Source organism: Mobula hypostoma, chromosome 12 (genome assembly GCF_963921235.1).
Source record: "Mobula hypostoma chromosome 12, sMobHyp1.1, whole genome shotgun sequence".
In the NCBI taxonomy this organism is placed as follows: domain Eukaryota; kingdom Metazoa; phylum Chordata; class Chondrichthyes; order Myliobatiformes; family Myliobatidae; genus Mobula; species Mobula hypostoma.
Genome location: NC_086108.1, coordinates 51,915,470 through 51,938,213, shown reverse-complemented (window position 1 = coordinate 51,938,213; position 22,744 = coordinate 51,915,470). Strand labels below are relative to the sequence as shown.

Here is a 22,744-nt window from a genome sequence, read left to right as displayed (position 1 = left end):
ATGAAACTAAATATTGAAACAATACTAGTGTTACAAGAATCACATGGATGCAAAATGTATATTATTTAAACAGAAATTCTGCAATAACCTGAAATGCTATCTAAAACTAAAACTCTGATGCACGTAAAGTTATGTTAGTACTGAATTACATTCTCACTTTCAACTTACTGCTCAGCAAGGGGTCGGAGATAGACTTGCAATTCCACAATGGGAACAAAAAACCAGGGGTTTCTTTAATGGATATCAACATACAGTGCCTATAAAAAGTATTAATTCACCAGGCACCACCGCACCCCCCCCCCCCCGGAAGTTTTCATGTTTTATTGCTTTACAACATTGAATCACTGTGAATTTAATTTGGCTTTCTTTTTGACACTGGTCAACAGAAAAAGACTTTCATGTCAAAGTGGAAATGGATCTCTAAAAAGTGATCTAAATTAATTACAAATATAAGACACAAAATAATTGATTGCATAAGTACTCACCCCCTTTAATATGACACACAAAATCATCACCGGTGCAGCCAATTGGTTTTAGAAGTCACATAACTAGTTAAATGGAGATTACCATGTGCAGTCAAGGTGTATCAATTGAAAGTAATAAAAGTACATCTGTATCTGGTGAGTCAGTATCCTGGCAAAAACTACACCATGAAGACAAAAGGGCACTCCAAGAATATCCATGAAAAGGTTATTGAAAAGTACAAGTCACAAGATGGATACAAGAAAATTTGCAAGTCACAATGTCGCTTGGAGTCCAGTTAAGTCTATCATCAAGAAATGGAAAAGACGATGGTACAGCTGTATATATGCCTAGAGCAGGCCATCCTCAAAAACTGAGTGACCGTGCAAGAAGGGGAACAGTAAGGGAGGCCACCAAGAGATGTATGACAGCTCTGGAGGAGTTACAAGCTTCAGTGGCTGAGACGGGAGAGATTGAGCATACAACTGTTGCCTGGGTGCTTCACCAGTTGCAGCTTTATGGGAGAGAGGAAAAGAGAAAGCCACTGTTGAAAAAAACTCACATGAAATCTCAGCTAGAGATTACCAGAAGGCATGTGGGAGACTCTGAAGTCAGCTGGAAGAAGGTTCTATGGTCTGATGAAACCAAAATTGAGCTTTTTGGCCATCAGACTAAACACTATGTTTGGTGTAAGCCAAACACCATACATCATCAAAACCACACCATCCCTACCGTGAAGCATGGTGGTGGCTGTATCATGCCATGAAGATGCTTCACTGGAAGGCTCGTGAAGGTAGAGAGTAAAAGGAATGCAACAAAATAGGGGGCAATCCTGGAGGAAAACTTGATGCAGTCTGCAAGAGAACTGCAACTTGGGAGAAGATTTGTTTGCCAGCAAGACAATGACCCAAGCGTAAAGCCAAAGCTAAACAGGAACGGCTTAAAAACAACAGAATTAATGTCTTGGAGTAGCCAAGTTAGAGTCCAGACCTCAATCCAATTGAGAATCTGTGGCTGGACTTGAAAAGGACTGTCCACTCATGATCCCCCATACAATCTGACAGAGCTTGAGCAGTTTCGTAAAAAAAACGGGGAAAAATTGCAGTGTCCAGATGTGCAAAGCTGATAAGAGACTCAAGGCTGTAATTGCTGCCAAAGGTGCATCTACTAAGTACTGACTTGAAGGGGGTGAATACTTACGCAATCAATTGTTTTGTGTTTTATATTTCTAATTAATTTAGAATCACTTTGTAGAGATCTGCTTTCACTTTGACACGAAGGAGTATTTTTCTGTTGATCAGTGTCAAAAAAGCCAAATTAACTGCACTGTGATTTAATGTTGTAAAACAAAACATGAAAACTTGCAAGGGAGGTGAATACCTTTCATCGGCACTGTATCACTGTTAGTTCTGTGACACAAATTTGAAAAATCTGCAGATGCTAGAAATCCAAGCAACCTACACGAAACGCTGGAGGAACTTAGCAGGCCAGGCAGCATCTATGGAAAAGAGTAAATAGTTGACGTTTCAGGTCAAGACCTCAACTGTTCATTCTTTTCCATAGATGCTGCCTGGCCTGCTGAGCTCCTCCAGCATTGTGTGTGTCGACTGTTAGTTTTGTGTCATGGCTCAGCACTTTATGCTAGTTAGGTGACCTTAGGGGATAGTTTTTTCCCCCCATGGGATGTGGGTAATCCTGAAAAGGCCACTTTTATGATCTACCTCTAGTTGTCGTTAAGGTAGTCAGGCTGAATAGTCCTGTAAAGTGCCAAAATGACATCAATGTTAAACCAGATGAAGTGTCTGATAGGCAATGGTGAAAAATAGGGGCTTTACATGATACAACAGTTTTTATAGGCATAGCACACTTAACAGATTAATTGAGTTCAAATTCATTGCTTTTTTTGATCAGCTTTAAACTGGCAACTTCTAACAAAAGTACTTTTAAAGTCCAATCTGAATAAAACTCGGGAGACCAGCTTCTCATCGTCATAACAGTTTATTGTGCACCGTCCTGCAGGAGTTTGAGACCCAGTTGTCGAAGGGAAGGCACGCAAGTACTGCCACCATCTGACAAGTGGGCCCACTTAGTCAGGTTACAGCTGTATATTTATACATATACATAAGCCCCATATATTACTGTTGCAAGATGTTATTAGAACTGGTACGTCCACCAAGTCTGTTGGTGCAAAACTTAATTACTTAGATTAGAAAGTCTGCTAAATCAAGGTTTAATTACAGATGGATGTACTTTCCAGTCCTTATCAATTATTCCCTTTGCTAGGCCCTGACTTAATTACAGATGGATATTCATTCCTGTCCGTATTGGCAAGTCCTTCTCCAACTCAAACGAGGGTACAACGTACAATGTTATCAAACTCCCAATGTCTCTCTGCAAACCAAGGAGAACTGGTAGTGAGCCTGTCTTAGCTAACTGCTGAAGACAGTTTACTTCACTTCAAAAATTCCTATTCAGTCCCAATTATTCTTTTAGCCAGAGGTTACATAGGTTCAAAATGATTTTTTATATCCAGTGCTCCAGTGACAGAACAATACATACTGAAAAATGTTATATTTATAAAGCAAATTCAATCATCCTGAACAGCGCTCTCGCTCTCTCTCCTGCTGCTCCTGAGGGATGATCCTTGTGCTCGAGTGATCTCTCTTGCCCTCTAAGCTGTCGGCGGATGGTGCTGTGACGGAGCAAGGTTTAATCGAGGCGGAGTGTAGTTTTTATGATGTTTCTATTTCTAGTTCTGGTCACTTTTTTTTGTTATGACTTTTGGTCGATATTTGAATCAGGGTGGTCTGAGCACTGAGCATTTGAACACTGAGCTGAATTGAACTGAACTGAAATGTGCCTTTTGAATTTGCATTTTGCTTTTTGGCTTACTTTTTTGTTGCTGTTTACACAATCTTTTTGTGTGCAGGGGGGAGTGGGGTTTGATGTTTGATATTTTTCTTTCAATGGGTTGGTTCCATGGTTTTTCTTTGTGTCATGACAGACTGTTGAAAAGACAAATTTCAGGGTTGTACACTGCATACGTACTTTGATAATAAATGTACTTTGAATCTTTACAAATGAGTATGGCTTAACAGATTTGTTACATTCCAAAGCAGCATCTAAAACACAGTATATATCTCAGTAGTAGATACAATAACTCAATCATCACATTGATCAGTTTATTACATGTTCATCAAACAGATCACACAAAACAAATAAAATAACAGACATTTCAGAATCCTGCGGTAAGAATTTGTCTTCGGATGAGATTTGTGGACCTTATGTTAGCTGGCGAAAAAGGCCAACATATGCTGCCGACCATATGTTAGTGATATATCTCAATGATTTAGGTGAAAATGTAGATGGGTGGATTCACAAGTTTGCTGACGACACCAAGTTTGGTGGAGTTGTGGACAGTGTAAAGGACTATCAAAGACGACAGTGGGATATAGATCAGTTACAGATATGGACAGAGAAATAGCAGGTGGAATTATATCTAGACAAGTTTGAGGTGTTGCACCTTAGGAGATCAAATGAAAGGAGAATGACCCCTTAATAGCATTGAGGTACAGGGGAATCCTCAGTGAGGTATACTGAGGTACTTCCAAGTTCATAGTTCACTGAAGGTGGCTAAGTAGGTGGATAATGTGGTGGAGAAGGTGGTAAAGAAGGTGTATGACATGCTTGCTTTTAAATGTAGGGCTGTTAAGTTTAAGAGTAAGGAAGCCATGCTGCAACCATGTAAAACTTCAGTCAGAACATACTTGGAGTACTGCATGCAGTTCTGGTCACCCCATGACAGAAATGATGTGGAGACAATGGAGATAGTGCAGAAGAGTTTTACCACAATGCTGCCTGAAATTAGAGTGTTTTAGCTACAAGGAAAGGTTAGACAAACTTTGGTTGTTCTCGTTTCTTCCTGTTGTTTCTTAATTCAATAAAATCTTTGTTACTTTTCATTTCACTTATGCCCAACTTTTTAAAATAGATTTGCAAACACCATTTTCACCTATTAGTGATGTTTGTTGCTGAAATTGATAATAACAGGCAGAATTACATGTTATTACATGACTTCCAGTCAAGATGGCGCTAAGCTATGGTCTCCTTCAAGATCGTGCTTAGACTTCATTGTCTTCTAGGTTCTTTGAGATGGTTTTGGATGGGAGCAGCATGGTGAAACTAGTGGTGGGGGGAGAAGACAAGGATGAGAGAGTTAGAGGTTTTAGGCAGTAAATTAAGAGTCAGCAGCAGGAGCTAGAATCCAAATCAGACTGCTCTGCGGAGAAGATCTGTGGACGGATGTCGGGTTGGCAGTCCCCTTGGAGACATACCATCTATGATATTTCCACAAAATTCTCCCAATCCATTTTCAGAATAAGTGAATAAATATTCCTGGACTATATTCTATCTTCTTTAATAGGTAGGTTATGTCATCCCTGTGCCTAGAACCAGACACTTGACATACTTCAAACTCCAATTTTGGCAGAAGATTACTAGGTGGACCGAGGAAATGACTTAAGGATGTTCTCTACACCAGGGGTACCCAACCTTTTTTGCACCGCAAAACGGTTTAACTTTGACAATATTCTTGCGGACCGGCCAACCGGGGTTGCGGGGGGGGGGGGGTGTTAATCACGACTGGAATATAGGTGATAAGTCAACTGTAAGTCACTTATAAGTGGCTAATAAACTCAATTTCGTTTCTAAAGGGGTTTACCTAACCAATTTAACATTAAACACAGAGCGCATATTTTCCTCGCATGAATATAGTGAAAAGTTAATTATAACAGTGGTCCCAAAGCTCCGGGCTGCGAAGAGTGCAGCGGTGGCCAGAACGCACCCAGCACATCTTTAAGAATAAAGCCGAAATAAACAAGCTAATTGATTACAACAGGAATTCTGCAGATGCTGGAAATTCAAGCAACACACATCAAAGTTGCTGGTGAACGCAGCAGGCCAGGCAGCATCTATAGGAAGAGACGCAGTCGACGTTTCAGGCCGAGACCCTTCGTCAGGACTAACTGAAGGAAGAGTGAGTAAGGGATTTGAAAGCTGGGGGGGGGGGGGGAGATGCAAAATGATAGGAGAAGACAGGAGGGGGAGGGATAGAGCCGAGAGCTGGACAGGTGATAGGCAGAAGGGGATACGAGAGGATCATGGGACAGGAGGTCCGGGAAGAAAGACGGTGGGGGGGTGACCCAGAGGATGGGCAAGAGGTATATTCAGAGGGACAGAGGGAGAAAAAGGAGAGTGAGAGAAAGAATGTGTGCATAAAAAAGAGTAACAGATGGGGTACGAGGGGGAGGTGGGGCCTAGCGGAAGTTAGAGAAGTCAATGTTCATGCCATCAGGTTGGAGGCTACCCATACGGAATATAAGGTGTTGTTCCTCCAACCTGTTTCTCCGTAACTTCCGCCACCTCCAACGGGATCCCACCACTAAGCATATCTTTCCCTCCCCCCCTCTCTCTGCATTCCGCAGAGATCGCTCCCTACACAACTCCCTTGTCCATTCGTCCCCCCCATCCCTCCCCACTGATCTCCCTCCTGGCACTTATCTGTGTAAGCGGAACAAGTGCTACACATGCCCTTACACTTCCTCCCTTACCACCATTCAGGGCCCCAAACAGTCCTTCCAGGTGAGGCATCACTTCACCTGTGAGTCGACTGGGGTGATATACTGCGTCCGGTGCTCCCGATGTGGCCTTTTATATATTGGTGAGACCCGACGCAGACTGGGAGACCGCTTTGCTGAACATCTACGCTCTGTCCGCCAGAGAAAGCAGGATCTCCCAGTGGCCACACATTTTAATTCCACATCCCATTCCCATTCTGACATGTCTATCCACGGCCTCCTCTACTGTAAAGATGAAGCCACACTCAGGTTGGAGGAACAACACCTTATATTCCGTATGGGTAGCCTCCAACCTGATGGCATGAACATTGACTTCTCTAACTTCCGCTAGGCCCCACCTCCCCCTCGTACCCCATCTGTTACTCTTTTTTATGCACACATTCTTTCTCTCACTCTCCTTTTTCTCCCTCTGTCCCTCTGAATATACCTCTTGCCCATCCTCTGGGTCACCCCCCCCCGGCTTTCTTCCCGGACCTCCTGTCCCATGATCCTCTCGTATCCCCTTCTGCCCATCACCTGTCCAGCTCTCGGCTCTATCCCTCCCCCTCCTGTCTTCTCCTATCATTTTGCATCTCCCCCCCCCTCCAGCTTTCAAATCCCTTACTCACTCTTCCTTCAGTTAGTCCTGACGAAGGGTCTCGGCCTGAAACGTCGACTGCGTCTCTTCCTATAGATGCTGCCTGGCCTGCTGCGTTCACCAGCAACTTTGATGTGTGAAGCTAATTGATTAGGTGCTGCCCAGCACGTAAATGTCGGCCCAGATCAGAGGCGACGCAATCGGCAATCGCTTCTGTCCAGTCTATTCCGTGATTTTCATTGCATTCATTGCCGAAAACTCTGCTTCAGAGATATGATGTTAGAAATGGAAGCAATGTTTTCAGTGCTTTTGTGGCTTTCTCAGGATATTCAACCTTGACTTTGATCCAGAATGCCGGCAGAGATGTTATGTCAAACATACTTTTCAGCCCACCATCATTTGCAAGCTCGAGGGGTTGATCTTTTTCCCATGCTGTCAAGGATGATTCACTGGGGACATTCACAAATGGGTTATGGACCCATTCCTTTGCACGTCTTGGGTCACGTCATGGCGGGAGGAGAAGATGGCAGTGCAACGCGCGCAGCTCTCCGGTGAAATGATATCGTATTTGTAAGTAGGACACCGTGCACAATTCTGATTTGATAGAGACAGACGTGAGAAGCACAGAGGAACATCTGGAGAAATTTCTGAAGTGCCCGGTTTGCTGCCGCTGCTACTGTACGATCGAGAATCTTCGGAGGGAAGGCCCCAAAATCCCCAGCTTTGCCTGTTGCTGGTGAGCGAGGCTGGGGTCGAAGCGTTCGGCAGAGATGGTGCTCGGTACTTGGTGTCGGAGGGCTGACCAGAGCTCAAAGTTTTCCGATGACTTAGAGTCGGACTGTGGTCGGGCATGGCAGGGAGAGTTTTCTTCCTTCTCCCGTATGCGTGAGATGTGGGACTTTCGAGAGACTTTGGACTTTTTTTTTTACTGTGCCCATGGCCTGTTCTTCATTAAGTTATGGTATTGTTGCACTGTTGTAACTATATGTTATAATTATGTGGTTTTTGTTAGTTTTCAGTCTTGGTCTGTCCTGTGTTTCTGTGATATCACACCGGAGGAATATTGTATCATTTCTTAATGCATGCATTACTAAATGACAATAAAAGGGGACTGCGTGTCCTCATAATCTAATCTAATCTGCGTCTTGGGTCACCAATGACCTCGCATGCGTTCAAGTTCAATAGTGGGCGTGACAGGGAATGAGGAAAGGTGCAGCTGACTCATAACATTTCATATTGCTAAATCATATCGTTTCCTTGCGGCCCGGTAGCACATGCTTTGTGACCCGGTGGTTGGGGACCACTGCTCTACACCTCCTTGAAAAGGTGTAATATTTTTACTGACTCATGCTTATCCCTGACCCATGACTATTCAAATTGGAGAAGCAGCATTTGGAGTGGTACTGTTAACCTCAAGTCCCTTCACCAGAATATCTCAAAATCCAAGTGTTTATTGAGTGCTCCACTCATTAAGCCCTTCCTTCCCCACAGGTGGTTAAACATTCGTATCATTTGTCAGCTCAGCAGCCAAAGAACTGGAATGGAACAAAGCCATCCTCAAACCCGCAGGACCGCCTAAAAAAGCAACAATGCATCAACATTTCACCATCCATTCAGACAAAATAGCAGTGGGAGGAGTCGGTAGGTGATGGGCAGTAGTATGTGAAGGAAGAGTAAGAAACAGGGTAATCATGGCTGGGAGAGTTTGTGTGTGTGTAGGAAGAACTGGGTAGATGAGGAGAGGGAAAAGGGACTGAGGGAGAGCAAGTTACACTGAAATTGGAGAATTCACATTTAAGCCCTTGGTTTATAGGCAACCCAGGTGGAATATGAGTGCTGTTCCTCAGTTTGTGTTTACCCGCATACTCTGGCAGTGTACACTAAGGACTGACAGTTCAGTGTGGAAATGGGGTGGGAAATTAAAATGGCTTGCAAACAAGAGCTCCAGATCGCCATTACCTATGATTTCCAAGTTTGCTTCCATTGCTCGTATTAAAATAGAGAAACAATATTGGCTATTTTTCAATCCTTTGGAACATCACCAGTGCTGAAGTGAAAACAAAGACTGCTGTCAAGGTCCCAGCAATCTCCTCTCATTTCTCTTGATAACTTGTGATAGATCCCATCAAGCCCTAGAAAGTTACCCACCTTAATGTTCTTCAAGAGATCCAAAACCTCCTCTCCTTGGTATCAAACAGGAATTCTGCAGATGCTGGAAATTCAAGCAACACACATCAAAGTTGCTGGTGAACGCAGCAGGCCAGGCAGCATCTGTAGGAAGAGGTGCAGTCGACGTTTCAGGCCGAGACTCTTCGTCAAGAGGTGCAGTCGACGTTTCAGGCCGAGACCCTTCGTCAGGTCCTGACAAAGGGTCTCGGCCTGAAACGTCGACTGCACCTCTTCCTACAGATGCTGCCTGGCCTGCTGCGTTCACCAGCAACTTTGATGTGTGCTCCTTGGTAGCAACATGCCCTAGAACATCAGCATTGTCCCCCCGATCCTATTATCCTCCATGCCCTCTTTGGTGAATACTTATGTTAAGTACAGTTTACCCCCTGCTTTTAGTATGTATAAAATGTCTTGGGATTCTCGTTAATCTTACACAACAATGTCATTTCACAACCCCATGTAGCCTTCCTGATTCTCTGTTTAGTTTCTTTCCTGCTTCTTTTGCACTTCTCCAGGTTTCTGTCCTATTCAAGTACCTTAACCTAACATATACTTTTTGTTTTTGACTAAATTTGCAACATCTCTCATCATACATAATTCCCAAATCTCGCCACCTTTGCTTTCCTTCCTTATAGGAACATGTTAGTCCTGAAATCCGACCAACTATCTTTAAATGACTCACACATCAGATGTTGTCTTTACCATTAACAACTGCTCCCAATCTACTCTCCCCAGCTCCTGCCTTGTAACAGTTTACATTTCACAGGTAATGTTATGTACAATATGAGATGTTAAAATTCAGATGTTCCTGGAGAGCAAAGTTAGTAGGAGAGCTGGATAAGGATATCACATCTTGCCATGATATCATCAGGATCAGGTTTGTGTACAAACCCCATTTCCAGAAAAGTTGGGATATTTTCCAAAATGCAATAAAAACAAAAATCTATGATATGTTAATTCACGTGAACCTTTATTTAACTGACAAAAGTACAAAAAAAAGATTTTCAGTAGTTTTACTTACCAACTTAATTGTATTTTGTAAACATACACAAATTTAGAATTTGATGGTTGCAACACACTCAACAAAAGTTAGGACAGAGGCATGTTTACCATTGTGTTACACCACATTTCCTTTTAATAACACTTTATAATCGTTTTGGAACTGAGGATACTAATTGTCATAGATTTGCAATTGGAAATTTTGTCCATTCTTGCTTGATACAAGACTTCAGCTGCTCAACAGTCTGTGGTCTCCGTTGTCTGATTCTCCTCTTCATGATGCGCCATACATTTTCAATAGGAGATAGATCTGGACTGGCAGCAGGCCAGTCAAACACACGCACTCTGTGTCTACAAAGCCACGCTGTTGTAGCCCGTGAAGAATGTGGTCTGGCATTGTCCTGCTGAAATAAGCGTGGGCGTCCCAGGAAGAGACGTCGCCTTGATGGCAAGATATGTCTCTCTAAAATCCTAATATACACCTCAGAGTCAATGGTACCTTCACATACATGCAACTCACCCATGCCGTGGGCACTGATGCACCCCCATACCATCACAGATGCTGGCTTTGGCACCTTTCGCTGATAACAATCTGGATGGTCGTTTTCATCTTTGGCACGGAGAACTCGACGCCTGTTTTTTCCGAAAACTAGTTGAAATGTGGACTCATCTGACCACAGCACACGGTTCCACAGTCTTTCAGTCCATCTGAGATGAGCTCGGACCCAGAGAACTCGCTGGCGTTTCTGCATAGAGTTGATGTATGGCTTCCTCCTTGCATAATACAGTTTTAAGTTGCATTTCTGGATGCAGCGACGGACTGTGTTGAGTGACAATGGTTTTCTGAAGTACTCCCGAGCCCAGGTGGCGATAATTGTCACAGTAGCATGACGGTTTCTTAGGCAGTGCCACCTGAGGACTTGAAGATTACGCGCATTCAACAGTGGTTTCTGACCTTGCCTTTTATGCACTGAGATGTCTCTGAATTCTCTGAATCTTTTCACAATATCATGTACTGTAGATGTTGAAAGACCCAAATTCTCTGCAATCTTGCATTGAGAAATGTTCCTTTTGAACTGACTAACAATTCTCTCACGAATTTTGGCACAAAGGGGTGAGCCACGACCCATCCTTGCTTGCAAAGACTGAGCCTTTGATGGACGCTACTTTTACACCCAGTCATGATACCTCAGCTGCTACCAATTAGCCTGCCTAATGTGAAGTCTTCCAAATCGGTGTTACCTGAATATTCTGTGCACTTTTCAATCTTATTTTAACTCTGTCTCAACTCTTGTTGAGTGTGTTGCAGCCATCAAATTCTAAATTTGTGTATATTTACAAAATACAATTAAGTTGGTCAGTAAAACTATTGAAAATCTTTTCTTTGTACTTTTGTCAGTTAAATAAAGATTCATGTGAATTAACATATCACAGATTTTTGGTTTTATTGCATTTTGGAAAATATCCCAACTTTTCTGGAAATGGGGTTTGTAGTTATCAAGAGAATAGGAGCTTCCACCATCATTTAATATGATTTGTTCTGGGTTTCTGTTGACATTGGGATTTAAGTACCATATTTGCCTTGAAATAGCAAGTTTCTAATTTTCCAAGCATCTAGTTTAAGTACTGCTTGTGACAAATCCTACAATGTTGAAAAAGGGAACTTGGACCAAATGCAAGGAGTTCCTCACATCTAGACTCATGAAAGCAACCATGTAAGCTGGACAAATATGAATGAGAAAAGATTCCTCAGAATATATGCTTTAAAAGCTCCTCTACTCAGCATTGATGCCTGAAAGAGTTTCTAGCATGTCTCAAGGTGTGTGAGATGATGAGAGGAAGAGTTGCAGATGTATATCAAAGTCTTGGAGCAACACGCATTGGCATCACATTCACTAGGAAGTAGGTTGAGAATGCTGAAAATAACTTCAGTTCCGGCTCAACACACTCAAAATGCTGGAGGAACTCAGCTGGTCAGACAGCAGTTTTGAACATGAAAAAACAGTCAATGTATCAGGTCAAGAACTTTCATCAGGACTGGAAAGGAAGGGGGGAGATTCCAGTCTAAGAAGGTGGGGGGTGAGGGGAAGGAGACCAATATAAAAGGTGACAGTTGAAGCCAGGTGGGTGGGGGAGCAGCCAAGGAAGTAGGAAGCTGGGTGCCCCTCCTTCTTCCCTTTCTCCCATAGTCCACTCTCCTCTCCAATCAGATTCCTTCTTTTCCAGTCCTTTACTTTCTCCACCTATCACCTCTCAGCTTCTCATTTCATTCCCGCTCTGCCACCCACCTGGCTTCACCCATCATCACCTTCTAGCTTGTCCTCCTTCCCTTTCCCCAATTTCATATTCTGACATCTTCCCCCTTCTTTTCCAGTCCTGATGAAGGGTTTTGGTTCGAAACGTCAACTGTTTGTTAATTTCCACAGCTGCTGCATGACCCGAGTTTCTCTGGCATCTGGTGCGAGTTTTTCTGGATTTCCAGCATCTGCAGTTTATTCATTTTTGGCTGTCATATCCCAGAACAGGAGTTCAAGCTACATCTCACAAATGAAAGGGAAATGTGCCAAACTTGGTGTACTATGCAGGCTTCTTAGCCAAAAAAAACTGGAAATACTCATTAAAAGAAACATCTACTAATGGCATCCATGTTTAATCAAATGAGTTAATTCAAGAACTGGAGTCATAAGATAATTAAACTGTTTAGTAGTCACTTTCATTTCAATATATTGTACGAAGGTTGCCTATTATTACAATGGAACTTCACACGTCACAACTGCTATAATGTGATAATACAGAAGTAGACAAAATATACTTAACGTGACACAAGACCAAAATTGTGAAAATAATTACCCCTTAAAAAAATCATAGTATGTGGCATGCAAGTTTCAATGCTCAATCTGGTTAATATCAGATATTTATATTTTTTTAATGCATGCACTCTCCAGGGATCACTAAAATAAGCAATATAAAATATTTGATATCCCCAAATGACAAATTTACCAGCTTTATTTAAATTGCAAACATTATAATATTTTATAAACCTATTTTATTAAAATTGTATCAGATTGTACAACTCACAGCTTTATTAAAATATTTTCCTTTCAATAATTTTCCATCTTCCTTTGTGCATGCAAATATACTAGGACAAGCAAAGAGCATTCAACCTGCTCCATCAGGTATAACAATCGTTTAAATTCACTCTCTCTACATTTCTCCATATCTGCCATTACCTTAATTTTTTTAAAATAAATACCATTTTAAAATATTTCCAATCTACAATCACTGCCTTTTGGGACATTTATTCTGATTTTACCAAAGATCAGAATCGCTTATTTCTTTTAGATTTGATCATCAGAAGGTAAAGGTCACACATGCCACTAAAGTTCCCACCCTCGGGGCCATGTCATCTTTTCACAGCTACCATCAGGCAGGAAGTACAGAAGCCTGAAGTCCCACACCACCAGATTCAAGAACTTCCCTTCAATCATTCAGTTCTTGAACCAACTAGCAAAATGCTAATCACTACAGCTTATAACACTATGACTATTTTGACTACTTTGCACGAGAGTGGACCATTTTTAAAAAATTCTAATTGTGTTCCTTCTTGTAAAAATTGTTCATAATTTATGCTTACCTCATTTATTTATTGTCAATGTTACTTGTATCATCCTAAGAGCCTGATGCAGCTGAAAGTAAGTTTGTCATTACATCTGTGCGTACATTTATTTGTGTACAACATTTGACTCTGAATCATACTGTAGTTCCTGTGGATTCATGCATTTAAACCACACTTTTTCAGGTGACCAACGCCCTTTATTTCCTCTTTGCTGTACATGGAATACACTTAGTTCCCAGGTGACATTGTGAGGTAATAGGCCTAAAAAAACAAGGGCTTTAATACCTCCTTGTTCCCTTTCAAATCATGCACCAACAAGTTTTGTAAATTTGCAATAGCTCACCACCACTTCCCACATTTAATTAGAGACAGGTGATAAATGCACAGTCTCCAGCAATACCCAAACCCTAAAAATTAGAACTTCAATTTCCCTGTGCTGTCTGGGATTCTCTACACAAAACTGGATGCATGCTGCCAACCAGGACAAGATCAGCATAAACAATGAGGCTGAAGGGGGCAGCTCTGGCCTCTAGATTCAGTTTCTTTGGTTGAGTCTGTGGGGTGAATAGAGGGATACTGCTAAGAAACTTCCAACGGGGCTTCACCAGGACTCTCCGCATAACTGTTGGCAGTGATCAGCAGGCAATTATAATAGGACATTATTCCCTCCGTGTCACTGCTGTTCTTGATCTTCCCACAGACAGAGCTGTGTGATTTGCTGCTATGTGTGCAGCATGCGGTGTGCACTGGAACATTATGAAAACAAATTAACTGTTGCATTTTATTTCTTGCAATCAATTATTTTGATATTTTATATATTTGAAGATATACTTGGTTTATCATCAATCTTCCCCACATGATGGTTGATCCTTGCACCGGATACCAATAGATAGTAAGATGTAAGATACTGCACTTTTATTAATGGAGTATATGTTCATGTAATGGGGATCTCTCTCTAGAAGACAATTTTAACTTTATATGGTTGTACTAAATAATGAGAAACAGAATTGCAGATTTACACCCTGGATGGATTTGTTTCTTATGCGTCCAGTTGATGAGGTTCCAAGCTCAGAACATACAATCGAATATTTAACCTCAGACTGGCAATATTGGCTGACTTTCACTAGTTCAAATAGTTTGTTTAGAGGCAGTATCCCACTGATGAAACCTGACTTAAAACACAAGCTGTATCTACTTACTTGTCACAGGACCTTTGGTAGGTATGCCACTGTCTTCATTGAGGTAGTCCCTGCAATATAAAGAAAGTATTAGTAGCTTTATTGTCCATTCTTTAAGCAGGTGAACTGGGTTTTACTTAAAAATGCATGAACCAATTGGTCTATTGTAAACTCATTAGTGTTCCAGTAAAATAAAATTCCATGTCACTTACATTCATTCTACAGTTATCATTCTCTTCTTGCATTATATTCTAAATACCATGCATGTCCTAACAAAGCAGTTTTATCTTCTTACAATGTTGTTCTTGTAAGCTCTTTATGAATCCAGATGAAGGGTCTTCACCCAAAACAACCACTGTCCATTTCCCTCCACAGATGCTGCCTGACCAGCTGGGTTCCTCCACCATCTTGTTTTCACCACTTTGAAAGCTGTGTTTGTTAACTACTACCCATAGTTTACTGAAGTAAATACATAAAATTATGGAAACATTCAGTAGGTCAAGCTGAATCTGTGATACATAAAAAATAGGCTTTAGATTTCAGATCAAGACTATTCATCAGAATGTAACAATGAGAAAACGTTAGGTTTAAATTGCAGATCAGGTGAGTGAAGGATAGAGAGAAGAATGGAATATCCTTGATAGGATTAGGCTGGGATTACTATGGTTATTCACTGCCTGGTTGACAGATTAATAAGAGCTGTTAGAGCAAAAACACAAAGAAAGGAACAACATAAGAGCTTTGAATTACAGATCAGAGCTTTTGCAAAGACCCAAAACCAGAAGAATGCTGGAAATGCTCAACAGATCAAGCATAGTTTCATTAACATACATAAAATTCTCTACTTTCTCTTTTGACCAATAACTCTGTGGTTTCAGCAACTACACTCAGTAGCCACTTTATTAGGTACAGCACTACACCTGCTTGTAATGCAGATATCTAATCAGCCAACCATGTGGCTGCAACTCAGAGCATAAAAGCATGCAGACATGGTCAAGAGGTTCAGTTGTTGTTCAGACCAAACATCAGAATGGGGAAGAAATGTGATCCAAGTGACTCTGGCCGTGAAAGGATTGTTGGTGCCAGATGGGGTGGTATATGTATTTCAGAAACTGCTGAGCTCCTGGAATTTTCACCCACAGAGTCTCTAGAGTTTACAGAGAAACAAAATCCTACCAGTGAGAAGCAGGTCTACACTTGCTAATGAGAGGTCAAGGAGAATGGGTAATCGAAAGAAATTTCATTATGTGAACACACCAATGAAGATATCCAGAAACTGTTGCAAGTAATTCACCATTGCTCCATGGGCTGTTTCTGAAACTGGGGCTAGGCTTGGGACAAAAAAATGTGGGTTAAATGTTCCATCACTTCCATTTTATACTTGGATAGTCTACAGGTTTGATCAGGTTGTAAAGTTTAATATGTATGAAGGGAAATTATTACTGAGACCTTAATTTTGAACAGTATTTAAAATGTATTTGTTTCATTAAGTAGTTTTTAACCTACTCAGTTTTTATCCCCATCAATAACTGAAATTTGGATGACAATTCCCCCATTTTGTTGTACACAATATTACCTTAAATACTACCCCAGTTGAAATCTGCTAACTCGACTTGGCCAGATATAAAATTTGAGATCTATTCTGGTCCATATACATTATGTAATGTAAATTTACAAGATAAATATGTCATTATAGTTTTTAAATAAATTATTACTGTGCAATTGTGTCATGATCATTTTCTAGACATCTGTTTTCTGTGCGCTCACAAAGCAAATGCAAAATCTGATAGCAACAACACAGTTCCAAATCTAGGTTAATGGTGTCCTGGAGGCAATTAGTTCAAAAGGCATAGGTTACTTCTCCCCCAGTTCTCTTGAAAAGAGTGAGCCCTTGGCTGCTATAGGGAGAGGGTTACCTTCTGTACTTGATAACTGCAAACTTGCATTCAGCTGTTCAATATTGTGCTAGGTAGACATGAATTACTTGTATAGCTGAGAGCATATAGACAATTCAGCATTCTGAAAAGAGGGTTTACAAAATTCTATGAGTTAAATTCACACACATTTAAACGCAGTAATGCTGCTCCAAATCATTAGAAGAATACTCTGAGGAATGTGAGGAATATTCAGCACCTGAGGAGAGAGTAATGGAATTAACGTATAGGCTGCACAAGTAATGTCTGGCCTGCTGGGTATTGCAAACATCCTTTGTTTTTCTGATTTCAGACATCCTTTATATTTTGCTTCCAAAAATGGGCACCATGGTAGCATACTGGTTAGCATGACACTATTACAGTTCGGGGAATTCTGGAGTTCAATTTTGGTGCCATTCTGTACAGAGCCACTGTATGTCCTCCTCGTAGAATGTGTGGGTTTTCCCCGAGTGCTCCGCTTTCCTCCCACAGTCTGAAGATGTACCAGGTAGGTTAACTGGTCATTGTAAATTGTCCCATGATTAGGGTTAATCCGGGTTGTGGGGTTGCTGGGCCGGCATAGCTGGAAGAGCCTACTCCACACTGTATTGTAAATATTGAGTTTATTCCTATTTCACAAAGTGATTAAGATCTGGATCAAAAACTTGTGACTTAGCAGCATCAAGAAGGTTTCATTGTATTCAAGTCAATTATTCTAACAACAAACCATGTCATGCATAGTACAATTTTGGTTAGTAACCTTCTGGTATTTAGGACATATCATGTCAAATTATGGAACTGAAGGTGGCTTTTGTGGTGCCTAGTAAACAAACAACACTCAAGAATTGTAGCACACTATCCAAATATTTCAAAACTCTGTGGGCATACGATGACAGGAACCTCAGATTATTAGAAATATAATTCTGAGTGGGAGCTTTAAAAGGCATCCTGGACTATGGGAGCAGAATTCAGCAGCATGTCCTTACTGGGATGCTGAGCCTAAAAACAGGAACTGTGTTAAAATATTTCTATAAAATTATATACAGCATTTCACATAAAAAGAGGAAAGAAAAAAACTGGAAGATTACAAGAAATATTAAAAATAAAGTTTGAGAAAATAAATTAATATTTTCAACAAGATGTACTTAAAATCTAAAGTGTGATGTTTTATACCTATATCACAAATTTTAAGTGCCTGGGAGGTTTAGTAGAAATTATTCATCATGCTGTAAATTTCACTTATACAGCAAGAGACTTTCATTCACCTTTTCTGGCAAGTTTAATGGTTATATTTCTCAACTTCACATCTACAAGGTGTCTTATGGCTGAGGCACAGATACCAAGCAGATCTGGCTGTGGCTACTCAACTTCATTGTTTAGCTCTTTACAGTTGGAGTTTTGAATTTGCTCCTCCCCTTTCCCTTTGTTCCATCGTCTTCTGTCCTTTCCTATTAGATTCCCCCTTCTCCAGAACCTTTATCTTTCAGTAATCAGCTTCCCAGCTCTTTACTTCACCCCACAAGTTTCACCTATCTACCACCTTGTACTTCCTCCACCCCCCTCCCCAACTTCTTTACACTGACTTCTCCCCTTTCTTTCCAGTCCTGTTGAAGGGTCTTGGCCAGAAACTTCATCTGTTTACTCTTTTCCATCAATCCTACATGACCCATTGAGTTCCTCCAGCATTTTGTTTGTGTTGGGATTTGCTGTCTGATTTCCTCCACAAGTAAGAGTACATAGTTAAGAAATCATACCTAAGTTTCTAATCCTAAACTCTGGAGGCGAGCAGCAGAAAATTGCAGGTTATTTTCTACTGATTCCCACAAATGGGGAAGTGACAAATGTAATCTGACTACTTAAAAGAAAGGGAAAAACAGAGAATTATAGACCAGTTTGCTTACCATTGGTAGTGGGAAATAGTGTAGTCCATTATAAATATACACTAGCAGGACACTTGAAAGCATTAACAGGATTGGATAAATCCAGGGTGGGTAGATGAAAGAAAAATTATATTTTACAAAACTATTGGAAGACGCAATAGTTGAATTGACAAGGGAGAATCAGTGAATGTGAAAGTAAACATTCAGGTTCAGAAAGCAGTTAAGAAAGGTCTTGGCTTTCATTGCAAGAGGATTGAGTATAGGAGCAAGAATGCCTTGATGCAGCTGTGCATGGCATTGATGTGACCCTAAATAGAATTATATATGCTGTTTTGGTCTTGATATCTGAGGAAAGCAGATCAATAGCAATTTATTAGATTGATTCCTGGGAACGTAAGGAACTGCATACAAGCAGAGATTATTTCGATTTGGCCTATACTCACTGGAGTAGAGACAAATGGGAGGGGCTCTCACTGAATTCTACTAAGTTTTAACAGAACAAGGAAGAACAGATGAAGGGAGAATGTTTCAGATGGCTAGGTGTTCAGAACCAGGAGTCATAGCCTCTAGGTATGGAGTATGCTATTTAGAAGCAAAATCATGAGACATTTTTTCATTCTGAAGTTGGTGAACTGGTGGAATTCTCTTCTGCAGAAAGCAGTAAAAGCTGTCATAAAATACACTCATAAAGGGAGGTAGGTATAAAATAAATCAAGGGATATGCAAAATAAGAGAAAACGGGACTAAAATGAATATTCCGCCATGATAAATGGACAGGCCCCAATGGCCTACTCCTGCTCCTATTTCCTATTATCTTTGCTTCTATCATTTATCTTACTCAAATAGAATTCACTTAAAACAGGGGTCCTAACCTTTTTTATGCCATGGAGCAATACCATTAAGCAAGAAGTCAATGGACCCCAGGTTGGAAACACTTGATATAAAGAGAATCTGATGGATAAAGGGAGAAGTTAATGTTTGAAAGAATGGCAGGTGAACTGCAGGTTTGAACAGAGCCATCTTCTGTAAGGGATTCTTGTATACTTTAATATACAAGGGATTAATCTGCAAGGGATTCTTGTATACTTTGATATACAAGGGATTAACCTGCAAGAGATTCTTGTATACTTTAATACAGCGGTCCCCAACCACCGGGCCGCAAAGCATGAGCTACCAGGCTGCGAGGAAACAATATGATTTGGCAATATGAGTCAGCTGCACCTTTCCTCATTCCCTGTCGTGCCATTACGCATGCGAAGTCATTACCGGCGCGTCATCCATGTCAGCGTGGGAAGGAGATCAACTCCTTAAACTTGCAAATGATGGCGGGCTGAAAAGTATGTTTGACATAACATCTCTGCCGGTATTCTGGATCAAACTCAAGACTAAATATCCTGAGATAGCCACGAAAGCACTGAAAACATTGCTTCCATTTCCAACATTTTTCTGCAAAGCGGAGTTTTCTGCAATGAATGCAACGAAAACTAAATTGCAGAATAGACTGGCCATAAGGAACCCCATTCGAGTATCGCTGTCTCCCATCACTCCTCGATAGGACCATCTCGTTGCAGGGAAACAAGCCCAGGGCTCCCACTGATAACAGCGATATTGGTGTGTTGCAATGATTTTACATGTTCATACGAGGAAAATATGTGCTGTGTGTTTAATATCCAAACGTTACTTAAAATGTTATGATGCTATCGATTTACTTTATAACCATATAACAATTACAGCACGGAAACAGACCATCTCGGCCCTTCTGGTCCGTGCTGAACGCTACTCTCACCTACTCGGCCCATAACCCTCCATTCCTTTCCTGTCTATATACCTATCCAATTTTTCTTTAAATGATAATATCGAACCTGCCTCTACCACTTCTACTGGAAGTTCGTTCAACACTTACTTCAAGCTCCCCTGATAAGTGACTTATCACTATATTCATGCGAGGAAAATGTGTGCTGTGTTTAATATTAAATTTGTTAGATAAACCCTTTTAGAAACAAAATTGAGTGTATTAGCCACTTATCGCCTATATTCCAGTCGTGATTAACACCCCCCTCCGAACAGAATCGCCAAGAATGATTTGCAGAAGAAGAAAAAAAAAATCGGCAGGTACATGCATGCGCAGGTCACGCATGTGCACTGGCACCCGCACAAGGCTTCATGGTCATTGTAGTCTTCCTCTGGGTAAACAACGTATTTGACTGCTACTCTTGTCCATTGGCAATCCTACCCCCCCCCCCCGGGTCGGCCGGTCTGCAAGAATATTGTCAATATTAAACCGGTCCACAGTGCAAAAAAGGTTGGGGACCCCTGCTTTAATATACAAGGGATTAACCTGCAAGGGATTCTTGTATACTTTAATATACAAGGGATTAATCTGCAAGGGATTCTTGTATACTTTAATCTACAAGGGATTAATTACAAGGGATTCTTGTATACTTTAATCTACATGGGATTCTTGTATACTTTAATATACAAGGGATTAATCTGCAAGGGATTCTTGTATACTTTAATATACAAGGGATTAATCTGCAAGGGATTCTTGTATACTTTAATATACAAGGGATTAATTACAAGGGATTCTTGTATACTTTAATCTACATGGGATTCTTGTATACTTTAATATACAGGGGATTAATCTGCAAGGGATTCTTGTATACTTTAATCTGCAAGGGATTAATTACAAGGGATTCTTGTATACTTTAATCTACATGGGATTCTTGTATACTTTAATATACAAGGGATTAATCTGCAAGGGATTCTTGTATACTTTAATCTGCAAGGGATTAATTACAAGGGATTCTTGTATACTTTAATCTACATGGGATTCTTGTATACTTTAATATACAAGGGATTAATCTGCAAGGGATTCTTGTATACTTTAATATACAAGGGATTAATCTGCAAGGGATTCTTATATACTTTAATATACAAGGGATTAATTACAAGGGATTCTTGTATACTTTAATCTACATGGGATTTTTGTATACTTTAATCTACAAGGGAGTAATTACAAGGGATTCTTGTATACCTTAATCTACATGGGATTCTTGTATACTTTAATATACAAGGGATTAATCTGCAAGGGATTCTTGTATACTTTAATATACAAAGGATTCTTTGTATACTTTAATAGATTTATAGAATTATGCAGCACTGAAATAGGCCCTTTGACCCAATCTGTCCATGCCAACCAAGTTGCCTACCTGAGCTAGTCCAACTCTCCTAGTTTGGCCCATGTCCTTCTAAACATTTCCTATCCATGCATCTGTCTAAATGTCTTTTAAATGTTGTAATTATGCCCATCTCTACCATCTCTTCTGGCAGCACATTTCATATGCTCAAGTCCCCTTTCAGTCTTTCTCCTTTCATCTTCAACCTATGTCATCTAGCTTTATACTCCCTTACCTTAGGAAAACTGATCATCCACTTATCCATGCCCCTCATGATTTTTTTACCTTTATAAGGTCAACCTTTAGGTCCCTCTGCTCCAGGGGAAAAAAATTGTCTCAGCCTATCCAGTCTCTCCTTGTAATTCAAGCACTCCAGTTCTGGTGCTATACTTTACTGCACTCTATGCACTTCAATGACATCAATCATAGCATCGTAGCTAGGTGACCATAACTGCACACAATACTCCAAGTCTCACCAACGTCCTATATGGCTATAACATTATATCCAAACTCTTCAAACACAATATCTTAACTGATGAAGGCAACTGTGGAAAGGTCTCTCACCATGTCTACCTGTGTTGTCATATTCAAGGAACTATGTACTTGCACCCTTTCGTCTCCCTTTTCTACAATACTCTCTAAGGCTCTGACATTTAACTCTGTATATCTTGCCCTGGTTTAACTTCCCAAAATGCAAGCTGGTTGCTAACAATAACCAATATTGATTAATAAAGTCCCTTCCATAATCTTGCAAAGTGTTCCTACCAGGCTTTCCCTAGTGCACCCAGATTCACTCTTAAATGGCAATACAAGTAATCTATGCTTCAAAGATAGGAAGTTGTCTCAGGTTTGTTTTAAAACTTACTTGTCACCACTGTTATGTTTTGAAACTCCCCACAAAACTAATTGAAAGAAAAACACCTCATGTATGCTTTGTTTTTGCTTTAGTGAGGCACGCACTTATGTCATAGTAGCATAATGACGAATGGCATTCATGCACTTTTACATACAACCCGTAATGAATTATGTAAACAAAGAATGCTTAATCAAATATATTTACAATGTTACTCGAATATTACTGAAGCATTAAATATACAACACATATCATCAAGACCAATCCCAATCCTGACACAAAAAG

At 40.6% G+C, this 22,744-nt stretch overlaps 1 protein-coding gene across 1 annotated transcript in view; it reads right to left on the bottom strand.

Moving 5' to 3' along the window:
- The window catches only part of pde4dip (phosphodiesterase 4D interacting protein), a 440,914-nt gene that overhangs the window by 385,217 nt on the left and 32,953 nt on the right, over positions 1-22,744 (bottom strand). Inside the window, exon 2 of the mRNA XM_063064080.1 lies at positions 14,659-14,708. Coding sequence (XP_062920150.1) covers positions 14,659-14,708 — 50 coding nt within the window. The remainder of the gene's footprint in view (positions 1-14,658; positions 14,709-22,744) is intronic.